Source organism: Bipolaris maydis (genome assembly GCF_028858645.1).
Source record: "Bipolaris maydis strain C4 unplaced genomic scaffold PSV08scaffold_15, whole genome shotgun sequence".
NCBI classification, from domain to species: Eukaryota; Fungi; Ascomycota; class Dothideomycetes; order Pleosporales; family Pleosporaceae; genus Bipolaris; species Bipolaris maydis.
This window is the reverse complement of record NW_027093871.1, coordinates 1058993-1081186: the sequence shown is the minus strand read 5'-3', so window position 1 is coordinate 1081186 and position 22194 is coordinate 1058993. Positions and strand designations below refer to the sequence as shown.

At 51.1% G+C, this 22194-nt stretch overlaps 5 protein-coding genes across 5 annotated transcripts; 2 read left to right on the top strand and 3 right to left on the bottom strand.

Moving 5' to 3' along the window:
* Nucleotides 1-143: 143 nt before the first annotated feature.
* On the top strand, nt 144-9938 carry PSV08DRAFT_381443 (uncharacterized protein; the record flags this gene model as incomplete). Its single annotated transcript, XM_014225682.2, has 3 exons — nt 144-735; nt 799-6910; nt 6963-9938. The coding sequence occupies 3 exons, from the start codon at nt 144-146 to the stop codon at nt 9787-9789; spliced, it is 9531 nt and encodes a 3176-aa protein (XP_014081157.1). The 3' UTR covers nt 9790-9938.
* Nucleotides 9939-10407: 469 nt separating this feature from the next.
* On the top strand, nt 10408-11850 carry PSV08DRAFT_405220 (uncharacterized protein). Its single transcript, XM_014225681.2, has 3 exons — nt 10408-10806; nt 10877-11288; nt 11362-11850. Exons 1-3 carry the CDS (start codon nt 10423-10425, stop codon nt 11613-11615), a joined length of 1050 nt encoding a protein of 349 aa, XP_014081156.1. The 5' UTR covers nt 10408-10422; the 3' UTR covers nt 11616-11850.
* A 179-nt stretch (nt 11851-12029) lies between these two features.
* PSV08DRAFT_17005 (uncharacterized protein) lies at nt 12030-13460 on the bottom strand. Its single transcript, XM_014225680.2, has 3 exons — nt 13099-13460; nt 12910-13005; nt 12030-12811 (listed from the first exon to the last, which is right to left on the bottom strand). Exons 1-3 carry the CDS (start codon nt 13264-13266, stop codon nt 12197-12199), a joined length of 879 nt encoding a protein of 292 aa, XP_014081155.1. The 5' UTR covers nt 13267-13460; the 3' UTR covers nt 12030-12196.
* An 802-nt stretch (nt 13461-14262) lies between these two features.
* Nucleotides 14263-16141, bottom strand: PSV08DRAFT_17003 (uncharacterized protein). Its single transcript, XM_014225679.2, has 2 exons — nt 14462-16141; nt 14263-14406 (listed from the first exon to the last, which is right to left on the bottom strand). Exons 1-2 carry the CDS (start codon nt 15959-15961, stop codon nt 14344-14346), a joined length of 1563 nt encoding a protein of 520 aa, XP_014081154.1. The 5' UTR covers nt 15962-16141; the 3' UTR covers nt 14263-14343.
* A 1554-nt stretch (nt 16142-17695) lies between these two features.
* On the bottom strand, nt 17696-19237 carry PSV08DRAFT_333642 (uncharacterized protein). The gene is made up of 2 exons (XM_014225678.2): nt 19157-19237; nt 17696-19102 (listed from the first exon to the last, which is right to left on the bottom strand). The coding sequence occupies exons 1-2, from the start codon at nt 19222-19224 to the stop codon at nt 17824-17826; spliced, it is 1347 nt and encodes a 448-aa protein (XP_014081153.1). The 5' UTR covers nt 19225-19237; the 3' UTR covers nt 17696-17823.
* Between the last annotated feature and the right edge of the window lie 2957 nt (nt 19238-22194).

Genomic DNA, 22194 nt, shown 5'->3' with positions numbered 1-22194 from the left:
CCGTTTCCTATGACTCCACACAGTTTCATGATACAACGATAGCGATACCTTTTCCACTCCAAAACATACACCCCATTCCATACCCCACACTCCACTTGTCTACTTTCGACGCCCGGCCTGGGTAACGGCCCAACGCCGCCGCCATGCTCGAGGGACTTGTGTCGACACTGCTGAATCGGTTTCTGGGCATGTATGTCCAGAACTTCGACCCAAAGCAGCTAAATGTCGGCATCTGGTCTGGAGACGTCAAACTCCGCGACCTCGAGTTACGTCGCGAAGCCCTTGACCAACTGCGTTTGCCGCTAAACGTTATCGAAGGCCATCTTGGCTCTTTGACACTATCGATTCCCTGGTCAAATCTGCGTGGCAAGCCGTTGAAGGTCAGCATTGAAGATGTCTTCCTGCTGGCAGCGCCAAAGGAGGATGCAGACTACGATGCTGATGAGGAGGAGAGGCGCGCCCACGCTGTTAAAATGGAGAAGCTTGATAGTGCAGAACTGCTAAAAGAGAGAAACACTGAGGGCATGAGTCCCGAGGAACAACAAAAGAATCAAAGCTTTACCGCGAGCTTGGTCACCGCCATTGTCGATAACGTCCAGGTTACCGTCAAGAACATTCACATCCGCTATGAGGACTCAATATCCGATCCCGGCCACCCCTTCGCCCTCGGTCTCACACTTGCAGACTTCAGCGCTATCAGCACTGACGAGAACTGGAAACCTACCTTCATCCAAGGTACGTCTGCCTCGACGCACAAGCTGGCCACACTTGGATCCTTGGCAGTATACTGGGACACAGATGCCAAGCTCATTGGTACTGGTAAGGGCAACCAGAGCAGCGATGAGCAAAAAATCGATCGATCAGACTTCATAGAGCAGGCACGAAGCATGATTGCTAGAGGCGACAACCCTGATCTAGGTGACCATCAGTTCATCCTCAAGCCCATTAGTGGGCGTGCTGGTTTGGAGATGGATAAGACTGGAAAAACGGATCGTGCTAAGATGAAGGCTCGACTGTTGTTCGATGAACTCGGTTTCATCATTGACGAAGATCAGTACCGCGATGCACTAATGTTGGTCGACTTGTTTCACTACTTCATTCGCCACCAAGAGTACAAGAAACTGCAACCAAAATCTTCGCCCAAAGAAGACCCCGCTGGCTGGCTCCGATTCGCGGGTAATGCTGTACTCGATAAGATCCACGAGAAGAACCGCAAATGGAGCTGGGGATATTTCAAAGAGCGGCGCGATGACAGGATACGATACATTGAGCTTTTCAAGAAGAAGAAGCGCGAAGAGAGGCTTGATGCTACCGAGACAGATGATCTGGACAGATTGGAGCGGAAGCTTTCGTACGAGGATCTTCGCTTCTGGCGCTCGCTCGCCCGTAACCAGCTACGCAAAGAGAATGTTGGTGTCAAGAAGCCGCCGCCCAAACAAACTTGGACGTCTTGGGTCTGGGGAAGTAAGCCAGAGGAGCAGCAAGAAGACGACAACACTCAGATGAACGAGCAACAACGAAAAGAGCTGTACGACGCCATTGACTGGGATGAGAAAAAGGCCATTGCTGAGTCGGTGGATATGCCCCGTGAGTACGTCAAGTTAGAAGTCAACATGAGCCTACGAACAGGCAGCTTTACACTCAAGCGCGACCCACATGGCAAGGGAAACGAGATACTTCGACTTCTTTTCGACTCGTTCAGTACACAACTGCTGCAGCGTACGGATTCGACGTTTGTCAAGGTGGCCCTTGAAGGTATGCGTTTGTACGATGGTACTACTGAGGGTAGTCTCTTTCCGCAAATCATCACGGTCAAGGACGCACCGCCAGTTCCTGACGACAAGCGAATTGAAGAACTTAACGACGACGAGTCGCCCAAGGATATGGAGGCCGAGGATGGCGAAGAGGAAGAGAAGGAAGATCCATTCTTCTTTCTGACCTTCGAAAACAATCCACTCGACGGAGCAGCCGACACGAATCTCACCATGAATTTGAAGAGCATGGAGTTTGTTTACAATCCTAGGTTCGTGGTGGAGGTTGCCAAGTTCTTCAAGCCTCCAGAGAGGCATATGGAGTCCATTGGTGCACTCATGGAGACAGCTGGAGCAACTGTTGAAGGCATCCGACAACAAACCCGTGCAGGCTTGGAGTTCGCCCTTGCTGAACACAAGACTATCAACGCCCAACTGAACCTGCAAGCCCCACTCATCATTGTTCCTGACTCGGTTACCAAGGAATCAAGCAACTGTCTCATCCTTGATGCAGGTCATATGAGCGTCACTAGTGAGCTTGTTGACAAGGAAACCCTTCGTGACATTCAAGCGAAACAGAAGCAGCAGTACACAGAGGAAGATTTCCGGAGGTTGGAGAATCTAATGTACGACAAATTCAACCTGAAGCTGGAGTCAACGCAAGTACTCATAGGACCGTCCATTGAGGAAACACGTGCGCAGTTGGAGCAAGATTCAAGCGTGAAGAACTATCATATCGTCGACCGTATCAACATTGATTTCAAGATCGAAATATGCATCGTCCCAAAAGCATCAGATCTGACAAAATTCCGCGTCTCTGGAAATCTGCCCGTACTTCACGCATCGGTTTCGGACTCCAAGTACAAGAATTTGATGAAACTGATTGATGTGGCCATACCCAAGTTTGGGGATGATAGTGCAAGTAAACCAGTAGTCGAAGGAGCAAAGGGTCCGTCAAACCTGAAACCCAAGAATGAGGCCAAGTCTGAAGCAGATCCTCTCGGGCGATCACGTTCAAGGTCTTTCGCATTTGCTGCGCAAGAGCATGAGCTTGTCATGGAAGAGGATAGCCACAGTGATACCGAGGAGCAATTCTCGGACGCGCAGGAGTCCAAAGGAGACAAGCGGAACGTGCATTTACATCAGCGTAACTTTGAGTTCAAATTCACAGTCGACCGCCTTCAAGGCTCTCTGTACAGAGCAGATCCTGAAGGGAGAAAGGCTGATCAGCTCCTGGTCGAGTTGGTCGCTGAAAGTTTCGATCTTGATTTCTACCAAGAGGCTTTTGAGATGGCTGCAGATGTTCGACTGCGGAGCTTGGCTGTTGAAGACCACGTGGAAGAATCTACAATCCCTGAGTTCAAGAACATCATCTCATCAGAAGACGTGTCAGCGGACGAACAGAAAGATCTCTTCACACTGAAGTTCGTCAAAGTGAACAGAGAATCGCCAGAGTTCCAAACCAAGTATGAGGGCATTGCGACGAACTTGGAAGTCGCCGTCTCAACAATCAACTTGATAGTGACTCGACGGACACTGCTTACCCTACTAGACTTTGTTCTAGATACATTCACGAACCCGGGACCTCCCCAAAACCAGCAGGCTCAGATCAAGGACAAGCAGGAAGAAGATGAACAACTGGTTGTTGAGCAGCCGCAAGCAGAACCAGACAAGATACGCATTCGCGCAGAGTTGAAGCGTATTGCAGTGGTTCTGAACAATGACGGTATACGACTCGCCACGCTGAGTCTGAACTCTGGAAACGTTGGCATTTTCCTTAGTGGAAAAACTATGCGTATTGGTGGAAGACTTGGAAACCTGTCGCTTATCGACGACGTCAACCAAGGCGTATCTGAGGAGTCTTCCCTTCGCCAGCTCGTGACTATTGAAGGCAAAAACCTAGCTGATTTCAGCTACGAGACTTTCGACTCTGATTTGGAGAGCTATCCAGGATACGACGCGGCTGTCGCACTGAAGACGGGATCTGTCAAGATCAACTTTCTCACAGAGCCCTTCCGCAAGATCATGCAATTTGCCGTCAAATTTGGTAAAATGCAGGCCATCTTCAATGCTGCTCGCCAGGCTGCGGCAAACCAAGCGACACAGATTCAACAACGAACGACAAGATTCCATTACGACATCACCATTAGCACGCCCATTGTTGTTTTCCCGCGGATGTTGGCATCCGACAAACCAGATCATGATACACTTACTGCAAACTTGGGAGAGATCTATGCGAAGAACAGCTTTGTCCCTCTGGACGATTCTGAAAGTGCAAAGACTGCCAACAAGATTTCGGCCGGCATCAGACACATCAAGCTTACCTCAAGACTCCATTACGACGAGGACCGCTCTGAAGAGCTGCAGTTGATTGACAAAGTGGATCTCGACTTCAAGATCACCATGGTTGAGCATAGTCCCGGACAACAACGACCAGATCTCGAGATTGATGGGTCTATGTCGAACATCAATTTGCAACTCACACCTGAACAAATGAAGTTTGCTTTGGAGCTTTCACGATCTATACCTGCAGCCTTCGCCACAGAGCCCGAGGCTATTGAAGAGGACATCCAAGCCGAGCTGCCAAGTGAGACGACGGGTCCTGCACGTCAACTAACGGGCAAGAGTAATGAAAATTCAGCACCATCCAAGGACGTGGTGACTTCACAAGGACCTGAACTACATACCGATCAAGACAAGTGGACGAAGCTGGACTTTGTCTTCAAAGTTGGCACTATCGGTCTAGAGCTCATCAAGTCTGAAGATGGCGAACCTGTTGGTGACGTCGAAGCCGCTAGTCTTTCAAGGTTCTCTTTGAACGACACCAATGCGAAGGTCCGCATGATCAGCGATGGCGCCATGGAAGCGGAACTTGTCATACAATCCTTCACTATCCGAGACAGCCGTATGCAGGGTGCCAACAAGTTCCGCAAGATCATGTCGCTCATCAACAACGATGTCAAGCAGCAGTTCATGGCTAGTGTGTCCATTGCTGGCGGCCAAGAGCGCAGTATGATTGCGCTTCTGACCATTGACAGTCCGCGCATCATCTTGGCTCTAGACTACTTGTTTGCTCTACAGGCATTCGCCAATGCAGGGCTTGCCACTGATGAGCCCTTAGCTATTGAACAAGGAGCCGAGCAGGAAGAAACAGATAGCGACGAGGACGATATCATGTCGCCTGATGGTTCCCGAACACTGGAAGCACCTCAACCTGCTGAAGCGCCTACCGACAATGGCATGAACGTGTCATTCCGTGTGAACTTGGTGGATGCGCAAGTTGTACTCATTGCGAACCCAGCTATGGCCAGCTCAGAAGCCATTGTGCTCGGCACCAAGCAAGTGCTCATTTCTAAACAGCAAGCAATGACGCTACAAGTTGACAAGGTCGGTATGTTTTTGTGTCGCATGGACCGATTCGAGACCAATCGCATGCGCATTCTCGACGACTTCAGCATTCAATCAGCCTTGGACATGCGAAACCAGGGATCAAAGTCTTCAATGACGAGCATAACCGTCGACATAGAACCTCTCGTCCTACGACTGTCACTGCGCGATATCCTGTTGGCCATGCAGATCGTGAACCGAGCATCTGCAATGACTGCTCCCGCAGAGAAACCCATGGCTTCCGCAGAAGCCCAAAAACTCAAGGCAACCATACCATCCAAAAATGCTACGTCTCATGCAACTAAAGCATCAACTCACAAGGGCCAAGCAAAATCTGTTGCGACTAGCAAGAGATCTGTGCAGCAGACGGCCCATCAAAAAGCACCTGCTTCAGCTGTCATCAAAAGAGAAGAGTTGCATGTCAGTTTTGAAGGCATACGTGTTGTCCTCATCGGTGACGTACATGAGATGCCTATGCTAGATTGGCGCGTGAAGAAGTTTGTAGTCGATGTACGAGACTGGACGGGTGCAATGGTCGCTGATACATCTGTCGACACACTGGTTAACGTGTACAATTTCTCCAAGTCGGCATGGGAGCCGTTAATCGAACCTTGGAGTGTCGGGTTCCATATGTCCAAGGACCAGGACCCAGAAAAGTTAACCGTAGACCTCTATTCTCGCAAATCGATGGAACTCACAGTAACAGCCGCTACGATTGCGCTGGGATCCAAGTCCTTCGACTTTCTCACTAGCGAAGACGACATTCTATCTAAACCCCGAGGCAATGATGCGCCGTACCGCGTGCGCAATTACACAGGTTTTTGCATTAATATTTGGGCTGAGGGCAAAGAAGATGAGGGCTTCGCTGATAAGCTCGAAGATGGAGAAGAGAAGCCGTGGCGATTCGAAGATCCCATGTCGGCAAGAGAAACGCTTTCTACCGAAAGCGCCACTGGGATGCTTGGAATCAAACTGCAAGGCAGTGGCTTTGACTCTCTTTCTCGCGTACAGGTGCATCGTGAGGGAGAATTTCTATACAACCTGAAGCCGAAGCAGGATCGCATTCAGCATCGCCTGCTGATCGATGTGAAGCTTGGATCGGATAACGTCAAGAACATTACTATCCGCTCCCCGTTATTGGTGGAGAACAACACTCAGATCCCAATTGAACTTGGAATGTTCAGTCCTGACGACGGCCATCTTCTTAAGATCGATAAGATTCCTCCTGGAGATGCTAGGCCAGCTCCTGTTGGCGCTTGCCACATGCATTCCATGATTGTTCGCCCAGACCAGGGCTTCGGATATGCCTGGTCCAATGAGCGCCTATTTTGGAAAGACCTTCTCAAGCGCCCTACTCGGACAATCACATGCCGTGGAGAGCAGGATGACCAAGCGCCACCATTCTTCTTCCAGTTGCATGCAGCCTATGACAAGAAGGATCCTTTGACTGGCGTCTACCCATACATGAGGCTTCGCCTCCAGGCACCAGTCGAAGTCCACAACCTTCTTCCGTATGACTTCAAGTACAGGATTTATGACAGCAACACAAAGAAGGATTGGACGAACTTCCTCAGAAAGGGCGGAATCAGCCCAGTCCACGTAGTGGAGCTCTCCCATCTGCTGCTGATCAGTGTTGAAATGCAGGATGGGCCCTTCAAACCCAGCAAGTTTGGTATCATCAACTCCACCGACCGGGAAAGCTTCAGAAGAGAAAAAGTCCTTGAAGTGAGGGACAAAAATGACACAGTTCTACACCTCAATATGCATTTCTTGTAAGATTGTCTCCACCGAATTCAACAACGAAAGCATACTAACCTATTCTAGCAACTTCCCTGACGGTGGTGGTGCTTTCAAGGTAGCCATCTACAGTCCATACATCATACTCAACCGCACCGGACTGCAGCTGGATGTTCGAGCACAGCAATCCATGGCCTCAGGCAGAGCCGCTGCCGGGCAAGGCGTTGTCACGGATAATCAAGAAGATACTGGCAAAGCCTTACCCTTCATGTTCTCTTACCCAACCGAGAACAAGAAGAATCGTGCTCTGATCAGGGTTGGCGATTCCAACTGGAGCAAGCCTCAGAGTTTCGACGCAATTGGTAGCACATACACTGTGGCTTTGCAGTCTGTCAAAGCGCGTTCCGACATGCACCTAGGTGTATCCGTCTCAGAAGGCGAGGGCAAGTATAACTTGACCAAGACCGTCTCCATCGCGCCACGCTTCATCATCAACAATAAAATGAAGGAAGAACTGCTTATCCGTGAACCTGGCCAATCTGACTGGATGACGGTAAAGGACGGCGAGCTTTTCCCGCTTCGATGGCTGCGACAAGGCGGCGCACCCCAGCTGTCGCTCTGTTATCCCGGCGTTAACAACCAATGGTCATCACCCTTCAATATCTCCAATGTTGGCAACGTACATGTCAAGCTTTCCAAGGCTGGCCAGCGCCAAAAGCTCGTCCGTGTAGACATTCTCATGGAAGCAGCAACCATATTCTGTCACATCAGTGTTGAGAACAAGCACTGGCCATTCTCTTTCAAGAACATGAGCGATCAAGAGTTCTTGTACTGGCAAGTGAATCCAAACCTAGATGAGGATGAAGATGACCGCGGCTCTGGCTTCCGGCCGATCAGGTACCGTCTGCCTCCTCGGAGCATCATGCCATATGCATGGGATTTCCCAGCAGCGAGGAACAAGGAAATTGTGATTAGTGCCAATGGTCGAGAGCGACATGTCAAACTTGCCGAGATTGGGCCGCTCATTCCATTCAAGATTCCGCCTGGCCAAGAGGGTGGAGGCATGAAGGTTATTGATCTCAACGTCGTTGCTGCAGGTCCTACGCAGACTCTGGAAATAGCAAATTACAGGCCCTCGAAGAGTATGTATAAGCAAAAGTCTGCAGGGTCATCATCAACAACGACCGGGTTCGAAGTCAAGGATATGGATACGGATGTCACCTTTAAAGCACAGCTACGGCTTGCTGGCATTGGCATTTCGCTCGTCAATCGTCACCTAAAGGAGCTAGTCTACGTTACGCTCCGTGATATTGAGCTGAAGTACTCGGACTCACCACTATACCAGATGGTCAATATGCAGGTCAAGTGGATTCAGGTCGACAACCAGCTTTACGGCGGTATCTTCCCCATCATCTTCTATCCTAGTGTTGTTCCAAAGACCGGAAAGGAGATGGAGGCACATCCTATCTTCCAGACCACAATCACAAAAGTCAAGGATGACTCGTATGGCGTCTTGTACATCAAGTACTTCACATTCTTGCTTCAACAGATGACTGTCGAAATCGATGAAGACTTCATCTTTGCCATGATCGACTTCGCGAATATACCTGGCGCGTCTTGGACTGAAGAGAAGCAAGGCAAGCTGTGGGATGAAAACCTCAGTATTCCTGAACCAAAGCAAGAACAGTCTGGTCAAGATGTCTACTTTGAGCTCCTACATCTTCAGCCTATGCAAATCGATCTTTCGTTTGTCCGAACGGAGCGTATCAATGCAGAAGATACCATGACTACTTCCAATCCGTTCATGTTCGCAGTCAACGTTCTTACCATGTCGATTGGCAATGTCAACGATGCGCCGGTACGATACAACTCGTTGATGCTTGAGAACGCTCGTATCTCGACAACCGCATTGATCAATAATATCAAGAACCACTATGTCCAAGAGTCACTGCGACAAGTCCACGTGATTATTGGATCTGCCGATTTCCTTGGCAACCCGGTCGGTCTCTTCAACAACATCAGCTCTGGCGTTGCGGATATCTTCTACGAGCCTTACCAGGGTCTGGTCAAATCTGATCGTCCTGAGGATCTTGGTATCGGTATCGCAAAGGGCGCATCGAGTTTTGTCAAGAAATCGGTGTTTGGCTTTTCAGACAGCATGGCCAAATTTACTGGCAGCATGTCAAAGGGTCTCTCTGCGGCAACTCTCGACAAGGAGTTCCAGGATTCGCGTCGCATGTCCCGCTCCCGCAACCGGCCCAAGCATGCCCTTTACGGTATTACGTCCGGTGGCAATGCTTTTGCCAGCAGTTTAGCCAGTGGGCTCGGTGGCCTTGCTCGCCACCCCATCCAAGGGGCAGAAAAGGAGGGTGCTCTTGGTTTCGTCAAAGGTGTCGGAAAGGGGCTGCTCGGTGTGCCTACCAAGGCTGCGATTGGAGCTTTTGATCTTGCGTCCAACATGGCTGAAGGTGTGCGCAATACAACCACAGTGTTTGACCAAGAGGGCCTCGACCGTGTGCGCCTGACGCGTTTCATTGGCACGGATGGCATTGTGCGACCGTACTCTCAGCGTGAAGCGCTTGGACAGTTTTGGTTGAAGACGCTTGACAACGGCAAATACTTCAACGAGGACTACATTGCGCATCTCGAGCTGCAAAACAAGGAGATGCTCGTTATGCTCACCTACAATGGTCTCATGATGGTGCGCACGAAGAAGCTGCAAACCGAGTGGGATGTGCCACTCAAGGATGTACAGACGATCAGTAAGGAGAGGACAGGATTGGCCATCACGCTCAAAGGAGGTACAAATGGCCCATTCATTCCTGTCAGTGACGAGGGAAGCAGGAACTGGTTCTACCGCCAAGTTGCTGTGGGGGTCAACGCGTACAATGACCGATGGAATGCGAAGGGTTAATCGAAATGGCTGGAAGGAGAGTGGATCCTGAGGCATAATTTGGTTCTAAGTACACAGCATAGCGTGGGTTTTTCGGCTTGCACGGATTGATTCTTTGTAATGTGTATTCTTTACTCTATGACCTAAGGCAATGAAAATTTCTATCGACACTAAATGCAGTCCTTTATTAGCAAATGTGATCACCGGCTCTTGGTATCTTGATAACCAGCTGAAAACAGGGATAGGTGGACTTTGCCTCCAGGCCGTCGGGCCGACTCTGTGAACGACAGTGAAAAGAATGATTGCCTGATTCCGACAGTATGCCCAAGATATTTATGGGTCGCGGGACCGTTTCGGTCCACTACTTGGCAAGGATAGCGGCTGCGATGCCGAACCATGGCCGGCGTTGTGATGTAGTTGTAGCTCAAGATCAAGCATGACGTCACAGTAGTGTCGCGCGTCATTTTGCGGGGGAGCTTGCAGCTTCAATCACAAATGCAAGGTTAAGCCTCTCCTGCTCTCTCTATATTCTCTTCGTATTTTTTTTTCATATTTAGCTTCTTGTTCTTGTACAGTGTGTGTGTGGATTCACCTGGTCTATTATCCGTGCTTTTCTCTTTCCCGTGTGCTCCCCGCCATCATCAATCTAATAGTATGCTTCGCAACGGAGCGTCGCGTCTAGCGTTAAGGTCCGTCGCGGCACCTACAGCTGCCCGGCCAGCGGCATGCTTCTCCCGCACAGCGCCATCACTCCAATGGCAAACACAGTTTGGGTCACTGGCTGCAAAGAGGCCGCAGTTGCGTCAAGCAGCAAATGCACTAAAGCCGGCCTCATCCGCCATCTTGCGCCGATGCATGGCGGACGGCAAGTTGACAGAGGCACAGAAGCAGGCCGAGAGCAGATACAGAAATGAGGAAATCAAACCCACGCCAGAGACGGTCACGAGCTCCAGCACAACACACCCGATATTTTCTGAGGTTGGCGGCGACAGGCCGCAGAAGGAGGTGGATATGATGGCTGATATGAAGCACGATGTGGTATGTATCGGGGCGCAGCCATTTTCTTAACAAAAAAAATTGTGCCCTCATGGAGCTAACATTTGAGTAGAACACAGTCAAAGACACATTTTCCCTTGCCGCAGTGCCCCGCGAAGCATTCTACCTGGGTCTCGCTGGCACGCTTCCTTACCTTGCAACGTCGCTCTCAACCGTCTACCTGTCGTGGGAACTCAACCACTCAGTTGCCGGCTACGGCTTCATGATTTCCGAGAAGAACGCTACATACCTGCTGCATCTCATTGAGCCCCTGCAGGTCGGATACGGCGCGTCGATTCTGAGCTTTCTGGGTGCCATTCACTGGGGACTCGAGTGGGCGGGTTACGGTGGTTACCAAGGGTACAAACGGTACGCCATTGGTGTTGTGACGCCTATGGTGGCCTGGTCTACGCTCATGATGCCCATCGAGGGTGCACTGATTACTCAATTCCTGGGGTTCACTGCACTTTACTATGTTGATACCCGTAAGTATTCACCACGATGCTACTGTCTCTTTCTTTTTGTGTTTTAATTCAATGACTAATATGACAACTATAGGTGCTGCATACCGTGGCTGGACTCCCGACTGGTACGCTGTATACCGTTTTGTTCTCACCATGATTGTCGGCGCCAGCATCTTGGTTACTCTTATCGGTCGCAGCGAACTACCTGAGCATATTCCTGGCTCAGTCGACCGCGCCAAGGTCTTCAAGGAGGACGGTTCCTCGGAGGAGAAGCTGGCTGAGCACGAGACAGCCTTGGCCGAGAAGAAGAAGAGTGCAGCGCGCAGTGACGACAGGGGCAAGCACTAAACATTTAATCCTTAGAAGACAGACTTTGTGTCTTGCATGATGATGCCGGCGTTTCTGGGGACTGGCGGTGGTCTCGTTCGGTTTGTAATGGGTCTTTCTTTTCGGGGTACGCTTCAATGTCGTGCCCAACATTTCCAATCTATTTCAATAAATACTATTTTACCTTTTAGTCTGATCATAGTATTCTGCTGCAAGTCGGAGTGCATGACAGCCATCTAGTGATGTGTCAAATTTTACTTTCCTCATGTCGTGCAACACGATGTGTGATGTTGTATACTTGACTGCTTGTGCTATTTGAGAATAGACTCTTTTGATTTTTGTGAGTAGTCAACCTGTAAAAAAAAATAAGAGTCAGGGTCAAAAGTTAGAAAAGGTGAGAATGGAGAACTTGAAATAACCAATATATGCTACATTGTTGCACATGACTAGGTTCTCTCTTTCCGTTCATCTTCTACATGACCAAGACAACACTCAATAATTTGTCTAAAATATATACATGTGCATCCTCTACCAGCCACACATCCCTCTCATACAAAACCAAGAATGATATAAAAAAAAAGGATGATGGCAAAACAAAAAGCCTATCCTCTCCCTCTAAACTGCTCAGCCACGACATCGCCCAGCGTTCTCCTCTGCCTGGCCTGCTGTGCATTTCCCGTTTCACCTGCCAATATGCCCGTCGCGAGTCCATCCCCAGCTCCGCCTTCTCTCTCCCTCTCTGCATCCAATCTCGCTCTCAGTCCCTCAAAGCCTCTCGAGTCGCGATTCTCCTCGCCAACCACCCATCCGGGGACGCGCCAGCGGGTAGCCCCAGGAAGCAAGTCTCGGCGGTATGCGGTGCCAACACCCCAGCCAATGGCAGCCGCGAGCAAGGAACCGGGGAACTGCGAGAAGGCGAGCTGTAAAGGCGCGAGGTAGGAGAGCGATTTTGATGTCAGCGTCAGGCTGCGCGACCAGAGGGCAGTTATAGATTGTGAGGAAGATGCGGAGGTAGTTGTGGTAGGTGCCCACGGAGAGATGCTATAGCGATATGTATATGGGACAGCGGCGTAGTAGTTTGCGACGAGTGCGAAGAGCAAGGTAGTGGGTCCGGCAGGGAGGTGGTTCATATGCGCAAATGTGAGGGGCCGCAGGACAAAAGTTAGGATGAGAGGTGGTAGGAGTGTGGTGTATGGCAGGGTCAAAACGAGGAACGACTGTTTTCAATCAGGGATATCCTGTTAGCTATTTCGCATTTTTATAAAAGATACCGCTTTGGTTTTTTCGCGAGTAATAGAAACAGAACAAAACTTACGGCAAACTTGCGACTTCCCCATAATCGCTCTACAACGCGTAGTTGGTAGAACGAAACAACTGCGAATAGCACCTCTGTGGAGTTGGTGTAGCTAGCCTAATCGTTCTCTCACATTAGCTTCTTTGGCCTCCTTGTACATTCCTCTTTTTTACATCCCCCCTCAGAACAGACAGTCGTAGCCAAACGTACCTGCCACGTCACAAAACGCCAAAACTGGCCATAACCCCATATATGCGGCACAACGAGTATGTGCAGATAGTATCGTGTATCAGTGAGTGTGGCCAGAAGGGCCGCAATGACAGTGCCGAAGACGAGGAGCTGCGAGACGGGCGCATTGGTGAAGCCCGAGGATATCATTGCGCCGGTCGCTTGTCAAGTCGCACGTGTACGAAAAGTAAAAGGGTAGGGTGATGCGGATTACGGCGAAGAGCGCATATCTGGTGCGTGAGGTGGGACAGTGTCTGCGCGTGCGTGGGATAAAAAAGAGGGTACGGGTGGTGGTAAAAATGGGGAGGTCAAAGGATAGGATAACACGAGAGTGGAAGCTGTCCGATGACGATGGGGGAAGTGTGGGGGCAGGGGACTAGGAAGCGGAAACAGGCGCGCGGCATGTGCAAAGATGCCTGTGCGTGAGTGCGCGAACAAGACAAGGTTGCTGCATCAATGTTACTTTTGTTCTTGAACCACAACACCACGTGGTGGCGGGAAAGAAGAGAAAAATGAAGAGAAAAAGCATGGCATGAAGAATATGAAAACGATGGGAGATCCATATACTTTTGCGGATATTTGTCTGTCTTGGTTTGCCTCTGCAGAGATACAAACTTGATATTTCTTAGTATGAGATATACTAGGCATGTTGGAAGTCTTTACATCGCTTACATGGTGGTATTGGTAAATCGTATCATTCTTCCCTACGGAAGATTCGGAGTAGTAGACAAATCATGATCGAAATAGAGTGGATTAACTATACTTATACTAATACTAACTAATAATGATAATAATAATAATAATTGTACAAACACGGATGTGCTTTATATAGTCACAACGAAACAATGTAGTTTCAAGGTATCACATGTATATACCTACTTGGCTAAACTCCAAGTGGACAAAAACACTTACCCAACCCCGTGCTTCGTGATGCTGATGCACTGTTGATGTTACGCCTAGCCGTCATTATTCTCCTGATGTGGAGTACGTTTTGATTGGTTCCTTCTTTGGTAAAACGCCAGTTGAAGGATGTAAAGAAAAAAGATTCAAAGGTCATAGACGTCATTAGGGTATTACAGTAGCCTTTCCATAGAGCGTGTTGTCTAGAAAGAACCGTATCGCCCTCTTCCACCTGTGACAAGTAGGTTTAGCGACGAGAGACATGCGGCAAGTCGGCCTTGGCTGAAGCACATGATTTCTTGCTTCGTCGAAGGTCCTTGTCATTCATCACCGATCCGACCGGAGTGACGAGAGCATTGAGCTTCGCCGGTTCTCGGGTTTGGATAGTTGCTGGATTCGTGTTAGATTGGAGCGGTTCATCAAATGTTGTATAGCGAGCAATTACTTGTTCAATAGTTAGGCGGTCCATGCTACGCCACCACCGCTCTTTGTCTTCTAACGGATCGACTACCGACGTAAGATCGACTTCAGAGTCTGCGAATCCAGGCCGTTGCCATGTTTCGTATGTAGTCTCTGGACGAGTGGCAAGACGATGTGAACTTGTGGGACTCCCGAATTGGCCCGAAGATGAGCGGAGGTTGTTTGCTCTGCGATTCCTAGCTCGATCAGGATGGTATAGGCCACGAAGGCCATCTGGGTGGGATGTTGTTTCTGCGTATGGTGCCACGGTATGAGGCCGAGAAGGGCAAATTTCTGCCGCAGGCATCAAAGCCGGTGAAGCAGCCTCATAGCCCCTGCGGCGCTGTACAGAAGTTTTCCGGGGAGTGGGCGATCTGTCTTCTTCCTCTTCAACAGTAGCAATTTGCTGTTGATAGATAGGAGACGGAGTTGTGTCACAAAGTGCTCGTAGGGATGCTGCCGACATGCGCTTGACCAGATCGCGAGCTGATCGTCTGTGTTGCTCAGTCGAATCAAGAAATTTTCTTGATCGCTCTGAAGGCCTCAAAGAATTGACCGATTCGCTGCTTGGCTTTGGCTGGGGTGAATCCGGTTGACTATAGTAGTCCGAGTCAAAATGACTAGTCGAAGGCCGCGATTCGTCGACACTGTAGACACGCGATGGGTACTTGTCAAGGCCAACGGTGAGTGGGGTTTCGGAAGAGACACGTTCAATGGCAGCAACTCGGTCCTTGAGCTCCTGAAGCTCCTGGGAGAGGGCAGCTTTCTCCTCTTCCATCTTGATGATACATTCAGCTGCTTCGTCAATGGCGGATTCGTGAGCTGACCAGTGTGCAGCACTCTCGCTTGCGATGGTAGTGAGCTCTTCGTTGATCTTGCGATGGTCCTCGTTGACTTTGTTGAGGCGTGCCATTTCCTCTTTCATGCTGTTGACTCTAAGCTTTAGTTTCTTATTTTCAGCGCGGAGATCATGGACCTCGTCTTCGATGGGCTCAAGGCGCTCTATTGTTTCCAAGGCTGAGGCAAGTTTGTCTTGTGATTCCTTTTTGTGTCTGCTGAGCAACTCCAGTCGCAGGTTGGCAGTCATGAGACTTTCCTTGAGCCTTTCAACCTCTTTGCTAAGTTCCCTGTTCGTCTTGGATGTCGCATAGCCAAAGTCGGAGGGTCGTCTTCGCTGGACGGGAGAAACAGGCGCTGTTTGTTCTTCGGATAGAGCATACTGGAGAAAGATATCTGGTGAGACTCGGGAGGCACTTTGTTGTGTGAAGCTTGGCGCAGGCGAAGAAGACTTGGGTATCGAATCCTGGGGCGGTAGAGATGGACTTGGTTGGGCCCTCCGTGCATGAATTGCATTTTTAAGGTACTCGGACTTGGGAGCAACAGAGAAATAGCCTCCCCGTGAGGCGGTAGATGGTGTGGAGTCTGGCGTAGAGGGACTCGGCATGTCTCCAAACGAGGAGGAGCGTAACGAGGGCGAAGTAGACATGTTGGTATAGGGATTCTAAAACACAGACGGCGTGGGTTTTGGCTGCAGGCGGGGAATATAAATGAAGGGATCAGAGACCAGAACCACGACCTTGTTTCTAGCACAAAGGTCCTAGGTGGTTGTAACTGTCGAGTCGTGTACGAGCACAATGTATGCGGGGGGTGCGCGCAAGAGGGCGCCAAGTGTAGTGTCGCGTGTGAAGATGGGAGGGAAGTCGCTCGGGAGCGGGTCGCCCTTGGGTTCCATTGATTGGTTGCTAGACGCGTCGCTGTGGATTGCACGATACCCCCTTCGCACGTGTGTATGTGTGTGTATGTATGTACAGAACTTGTGATTGTGGGAGGGCAGAGGTGGCGGCTGAGTATTTGGGTTAGTGTGTAGGCTGCATTAGGACGCGTGATGGCACGCGCAAGTGTGGGAAAAGCAAAGTAGCGACGAGAAAGAAGAATAGGAATGAGGGCGCACGGTACGAGGCTTGCTGGCGCACGTCGTGGAGCGGCGGTGGTGGTGGTGGTGGTGCACGTCAAGAGCAGACTTGGGGTCAATGGTACAGTTACAATGGTCAAAGGGGGGGATGAATCGGGCATCAAGGGCCGCCGCCACCGCCACCACCGCCACCTGCCACCAGGAGCCGCCTTAGTTAGGCCCTAGAGGGTCAAGCGAGAAGGGGAAGGGGCCAGTGGAAAGCAGAGGCACAACCAGTAGCGAACGGCCCAGTCCAACGGGCTGCCATGCTGCCACTGCATGTTGGGCGCCCGCCTTTTATTAGCAGCTGTCCACCGTCCGCTGTCCACTTTTCCCCCGTCCGCGTTTCCACTGCAACCGTCTGCGCCCGCCGCCGGCGGCGAGTGCGTGGGGAGATGGGGCCTCGAGGGCGCCGCCCCCCCTTGTCCTTGGGCGGCCGCCTCCCTGCCCAACCTGCATGAGGCCTGCATGGCGTCACGAACACCCCTCTCCCTCTCTCCACATCACATATGCGCATCCACCCATACTCGCACACGCATCCTCCAAGGCCATATAAACACGGACGTGCCAGCCCGCCCTGCTGTTGGACGGCCGCCTCGCATGGTAAAACGGGCGGCGCGTCCCTAGGGCCGTGGCTGTCGTGGCCATGGCTGGGCTGGCCCGACTGCCCTCAGTAGCGTTGCATTGGTTCTACGCTCATGGATGGTTCCGTCACGTGCTTCTTCTGCCAAGCTGCCATCCACACTGCTCCAAGGCATGGACAGACGGCCGACGGGCCACACATGTCATGATATACTTTTCCTTCGCCTCAGTTGCTCTGGCAACTTGTCGTCGGGGCTTTTTGCTCGCGAACCACACGCCGTCGACCGGCTCGGGCTGTTGAGCTACTTGGCACCCGCCCTTCACCTGTCAACCCTCGCCAGCATAGGCCCGAGCCTCAAATCGGCCATACAGGCAAATCAGTATGTACTTACCACATAGCAGCTATGTACACACTCCATATCCATCTTCAGCCGTTGCCCATCGGACCATTCTCCGATGCTCGGACTCATGTCGGTCGCCAGCTAGTATATGTACTTACCTGCCATACGCGCTCTTCATCTCCGCCACCTTTTGCGCTCTCTGACTGGGCCTTTGAGCATGACATTGTTGCATGCAGGAGCGGGGCAAGCATGGCGACTCTACTTAGCCCAAACCTTGCTGCTCCCCCACCACCACCAACATTACACCCCATTAGAAACAGTACCAACAATACACACACACACATACTCTACCATGTACTTACATGTCTACTTACATACATACGTACGTGTGTATATACTCAACATACACCCTGTCTGATTGCCTGTCTGTCTGTTTGCCCCGGTTCTTCCATGTGCGCCAACAAGATTGCTGCCTCACGACGACATGTCCTCACCGACTCCAGCGCTACGCAGCCGATCCTCCCATTCGACACGCAGCCTTTCCATCTGCTCCCAGCATTTGGTCCCAGTCTCGACAAACCGCTCTTGGCTCTCCTTGCATAGGTCCTTTGCATACGGATCCCTACCTTTCCTCCTCACCTCCTCCCCTATCTTGCCTCCCCAACCCCACCCCGGTACCTCGGTGCGATCTACACGCTCCTGTCCCCAAAAGTCTGTTGCACTCCCCCATTTGCCCACGCCCTCGTTTGCCTCGATGCTGTCGAGGGTGCTCTGACTCACAAGCGCTAGCCACACCATGGCCGTCGCCCCCTTCTCCGCGCTGACCGTATGCCACTGACTGCCCACCCATCGCGCCACATAAAAGGCAATCAGCATGCAGTACTCGAGTATCAGCGGGAGCGGCATTATTGCCGTTCCGCAAATCCCCGGGTGGGTGACGTACAGTCGTGGCTCGGTCACCTCCTTGGCATCCTCCTCCTTAGCTTCGGCTTTTCCTTTGGCTGGCTCCAGATACTGGGCCACGGATTGCCTTGTACACGGTAGCCTTGACGAAATGGCCAAGACATCTGTCAGGCGCTTGCTAACCTCATATGGCATGTCGGAGAGGATACCTTGGATATCCTGTACATCAAACACATGGTCGTAGGCCTCAAGACTGCTGACCCAGATGATGCGGCCCCTCGTCTTGCTGCTCTTGGGGTGCTTGGCTAGCAGCGGTGCAAGGTAATGGCCCAGCATGTAGTGGCCAAAGACATTCGCGCAGAAGACTTGGCCCAGAGGCGGCTCTTCCACCTCCTTTTCCGCCTGTATCTGCGGCTTTGCAAGCCATCCAACACCAGAGATCTTGTAGGTAGGCCAGGTTATGGCATGGCTCCAATTGGTGAGAATGGTCCAAATGGCCTGGGGCCAATTGATTCCTGTCCAGCCACCAATGCCAGCATTGCAGATGAACACGTCGAGCCTAGGCGTCGTCTCTCGTAGCTTTTTGCTAAGCTTCTGCACCGAGATCAGACTCAGCAGATCTAAGCGCTCTTGCCGAAAGTATACGCGGTTGCGCAGAACCTGAGCAATGCCTGGGAGCTTGCGCTCGTGGGAGCGGATGGTGTTTGCCAGGTGCTGCTCCAGCCTATGAATCGTGGCGTCGCCTTTGCGCTGATCGCGTGTGGTGATGATGAGGACGAGGGATTCCGTCTGGGGCCGGGTCTGGAGAAACTCATCAATCAGCCGAGTTCCAATCCCGAGGCCGAGGCCGCTGCGAAACGAGTCAATTTTGTGCCACCGAGCCTAGCGTATTCGAGCTGCAAACCTGTTGGCGCCCGTAACGAGGACATAAAAGGCGTTGTCGGGGGTTGGGATGTCTTGTGGTAAGGACATGTTATGTTTGGATGCTAAATGCGGATGAGAAGACAAGCCGGCACCGTATCAGTCTCGCCTCGGGGACACGTCGTCGTGGCCAATCAGGGCGCGTCTAGCGCTACGCTAAAAAAGACTCTTTCTCTTACCTTCTCATGCCCCAACTCTGGCTCAACGGCTGCACTCTGACCGCCTGCTTACATGGCTTTGTATATCCTACTTACCAAGCACACGGCTTGCATGCATGCGTCTTGATCCGTCACTAGCATCTACGCCGTCCTCAACGCCCAGCAACAAGATTCGCACTTTTTAGGGCACCGACCTGCTCGTGACATGGACGCACCCAAACCAACACGCAGTATCCTGGCCGTGGATTCAATTCAATATTATCGCTGACCAGGATGGCCTCTCTGCCATAGCCTACACCGACATATCTCATTCATGTCGTGCATATCCTTTCGGGTCTTTTCTGACTTTTATATTATGCAGACCGGCATAAAATGCAGCATCCCGCGTCACGAGTGTCAGCAAGTGACATGTTCACACGGCTGGGGAGATTCAAACTTCCCACGCCTTGCCAGCGGACTTTGCCGCTCGTTATCACCACCGTGGTTTTGTTTTACTTTGGTTTTGTTCTTTCTCCAGAGCCAGACCTTGATATAAGTGCTCCCGGCTCATGCAGCCCTATATGGGCCCCGCATATTGCTTACCATGATGACGGCTCGCTAACGGGGTCGTCCTTCCTGAATCGGACGCTCGTCCGACATACCGACATTGTCAATCTTTCTCCTCTTTCATGTGCACCCGCAACGAAGCAGGTATACCCGAAACGAAGCACTGCGCACCCAATCCTGCATTCGGTCAGCCTTGCAAGCTACTTGATCTTGGAACGGCTGCAGCTCGGCCTACAGGCGGTGACAAGGCCTGACCAAGGCTCACTGTGAATCCACAATCATGTCAAGCTACAAACACGCTCACAGACATCCCCTCGGCAGATGCCAAAAAACGCATGTACCGTGTGGATGTGTGTGAGCTGTGAGATGGGGACGGCCGTTCTCCCAACGCGAGGAGGCAGGTACAACGAGACATCAGGGTACTACGGCAGGAATTGCGAGTCAAACCGAGTGAGATACGGATCAAAACGAACAACACTTAGTCAGCAACCACAACTTAGTTACCATATGCAATATGCTAATCATGTCAAGACCGCCTCTCATAATCTGACCTTTTGGTCTTGGAACCCCCTTGCCGAAAGCTCCCGTCGATCCTGTCTATCAGGCAGTTGTTGGCTGATACTTGATCAAGCATTGTCCAGACAAATGACCATTTATATTACATGCATATGATGTTAGATACTGAGATCCATATGACGATGTACACAACTTCAGGCGACCAGTCACTTCTCAATAGCGAGTCATGTCACCCGAGGCATGTCCGCACACATCACATGACCTGTCATTCAACTGCAACATAATGACATTATTTGACCAAAAGACACACTCTGCATAAACGTGCTAGCAGCAGTACGTAAACAGCTGTATACTACATCTACATATGTACTACGTACATACTTACTAAGTACATACGCACACACACACACACACATATATATATATATATATATATATATTACCCCTCCACGTCAGCCTCGTCCTCAAGCCCTGCTCGATTCTCAGCGCGCTTCGGCGATATCACCGAAAAGCGGAGGTAGACATGAGGCGGGAAGCTTTGCACGCTTTCGTGCATTTACAACACCCGAGCCCTATGGATAATAGGCGATCGGCTTATTGCCACAAGCAATATGGCGCCAGCATCGCCATGAGTTTCGCAATCATTGCTCGACAATGATCCCGGTATTGCTTGCGGCAGCTCAATGTCAGCATGGCTCGTGTTGTCGTTTCCATGCTTCCGAAGGGAAGGGGGGATGCTTGACCCTGTCCTAGCTTCTATTCTACAAATGTACTTGAGTCCATACGCACACCTTACTAGCCATCCCGCGCAGATCCGGTATTAAACTACTAGTCTTGCCAAATTGAGCTTGCCCACGTTTCTCATGGATAGCGCCAGCGGGGGTGCGGAGGTTGAAGCGTTGCACCGAAGCACCGCCGGCCCCTTGTAACGGAGCGAGCAATGGAGTAACTTTTGTCAGCCCGCCAACTATATCTGTGTCGTTTTTTGGGGGCGGCACTCGGGTCCGCCGAGCCTATATGGCGAGGATCAAGGTATGGATATTTCAAAACAGTGAACCAATTTCGTCTCTGCGTCCCGCTCTGCTGTTTTGTGGTAGTCGTGCTCCAATAATCGTCTCCACACCCGCGCATGGCCCGACGTTAAAACTCCGAGGTGATCCGCGACTAGCTCAATAGCCTGCTGCACGTCATACCTGGGACTTTGTCGTACGTCTCAGATTGAGGCAAGGGTGGAAAGTGCCGCTGTCCAAGTACCACGGAGTTTACTCCGCCCATGCCATGGCGGGACCTTTTGTTGCATTGCTGTAAAGTATTTCGGACCTGGACATCGGCGATGACCCTCCGGTACTGATGTACTAAGCCTTTGTCGCGTGCCAGGTCTTTGTGCAACCATCCCCTCCCCAACGCCGAGCCTAGCCGTCCAAAGAAGGTTTGTGATGATGAAAAATACAATACCTGTCTCTGCCCTTCCCCCCCATTGCCCAAAACCAAAACAGCCTATCACAAGCCATGCCGATCCTAATCCTTGCAATGAAAACACATTGGGCCAGAGTTTCTTGACAAACTTTGGGCTTGCTAATCAGCGGCATATACGGTACATAGTACATACACGTTTCTTCTCGTCGCCTTATGTCGGCGCATGTGTAATCTTACCGCTGTCAGAACGGCTTCCAGACTTCTCAATACATGCAAAACCAAGCCAGACTTGGGACGTTTACTCATCCATCTCTTGACAGCTCGGGCCGTACCGATTAGGCGTCCAGCGAAGATCCTGGAGCACCAAAAAGGATGTGAAACGGCA

Bases quoted from the DNA above. Each gene is read 5' to 3' on its own strand.
- PSV08DRAFT_405220 (XM_014225681.2), top strand. From the start codon at position 10,423: ATGCTTCGCAACGGAGCGTCGCGTCTAGCGTTAAGGTCCGTCGCGGCA. The intron at 10,807-10,876 runs GTATGTATCGGG...ACATTTGAGTAG, and splicing joins CTGATATGAAGCACGATGTG to AACACAGTCAAAGACACATT. The intron at 11,289-11,361 runs GTAAGTATTCAC...TGACAACTATAG, and splicing joins ACTTTACTATGTTGATACCC to GTGCTGCATACCGTGGCTGG.
- PSV08DRAFT_17005 (XM_014225680.2), bottom strand. From the start codon at position 13,266: ATGATATCCTCGGGCTTCACCAATGCGCCCGTCTCGCAGCTCCTCGTC. The intron at 13,006-13,098 runs GTACGTTTGGCT...GAGAACGATTAG, and splicing joins GGCGTTTTGTGACGTGGCAG to GCTAGCTACACCAACTCCAC. The intron at 12,812-12,909 runs GTAAGTTTTGTT...GATTGAAAACAG, and splicing joins GGGGAAGTCGCAAGTTTGCC to TCGTTCCTCGTTTTGACCCT.
- PSV08DRAFT_17003 (XM_014225679.2), bottom strand. From the start codon at position 15,961: ATGTCTACTTCGCCCTCGTTACGCTCCTCCTCGTTTGGAGACATGCCG. The intron at 14,407-14,461 runs GTAATTGCTCGC...ACACGAATCCAG, and splicing joins ACCGCCTAACTATTGAACAA to CAACTATCCAAACCCGAGAA.
- PSV08DRAFT_333642 (XM_014225678.2), bottom strand. From the start codon at position 19,224: ATGTCCTTACCACAAGACATCCCAACCCCCGACAACGCCTTTTATGTC. The intron at 19,103-19,156 runs GTTTGCAGCTCG...CTCGTTTCGCAG, and splicing joins CTCGTTACGGGCGCCAACAG to CGGCCTCGGCCTCGGGATTG.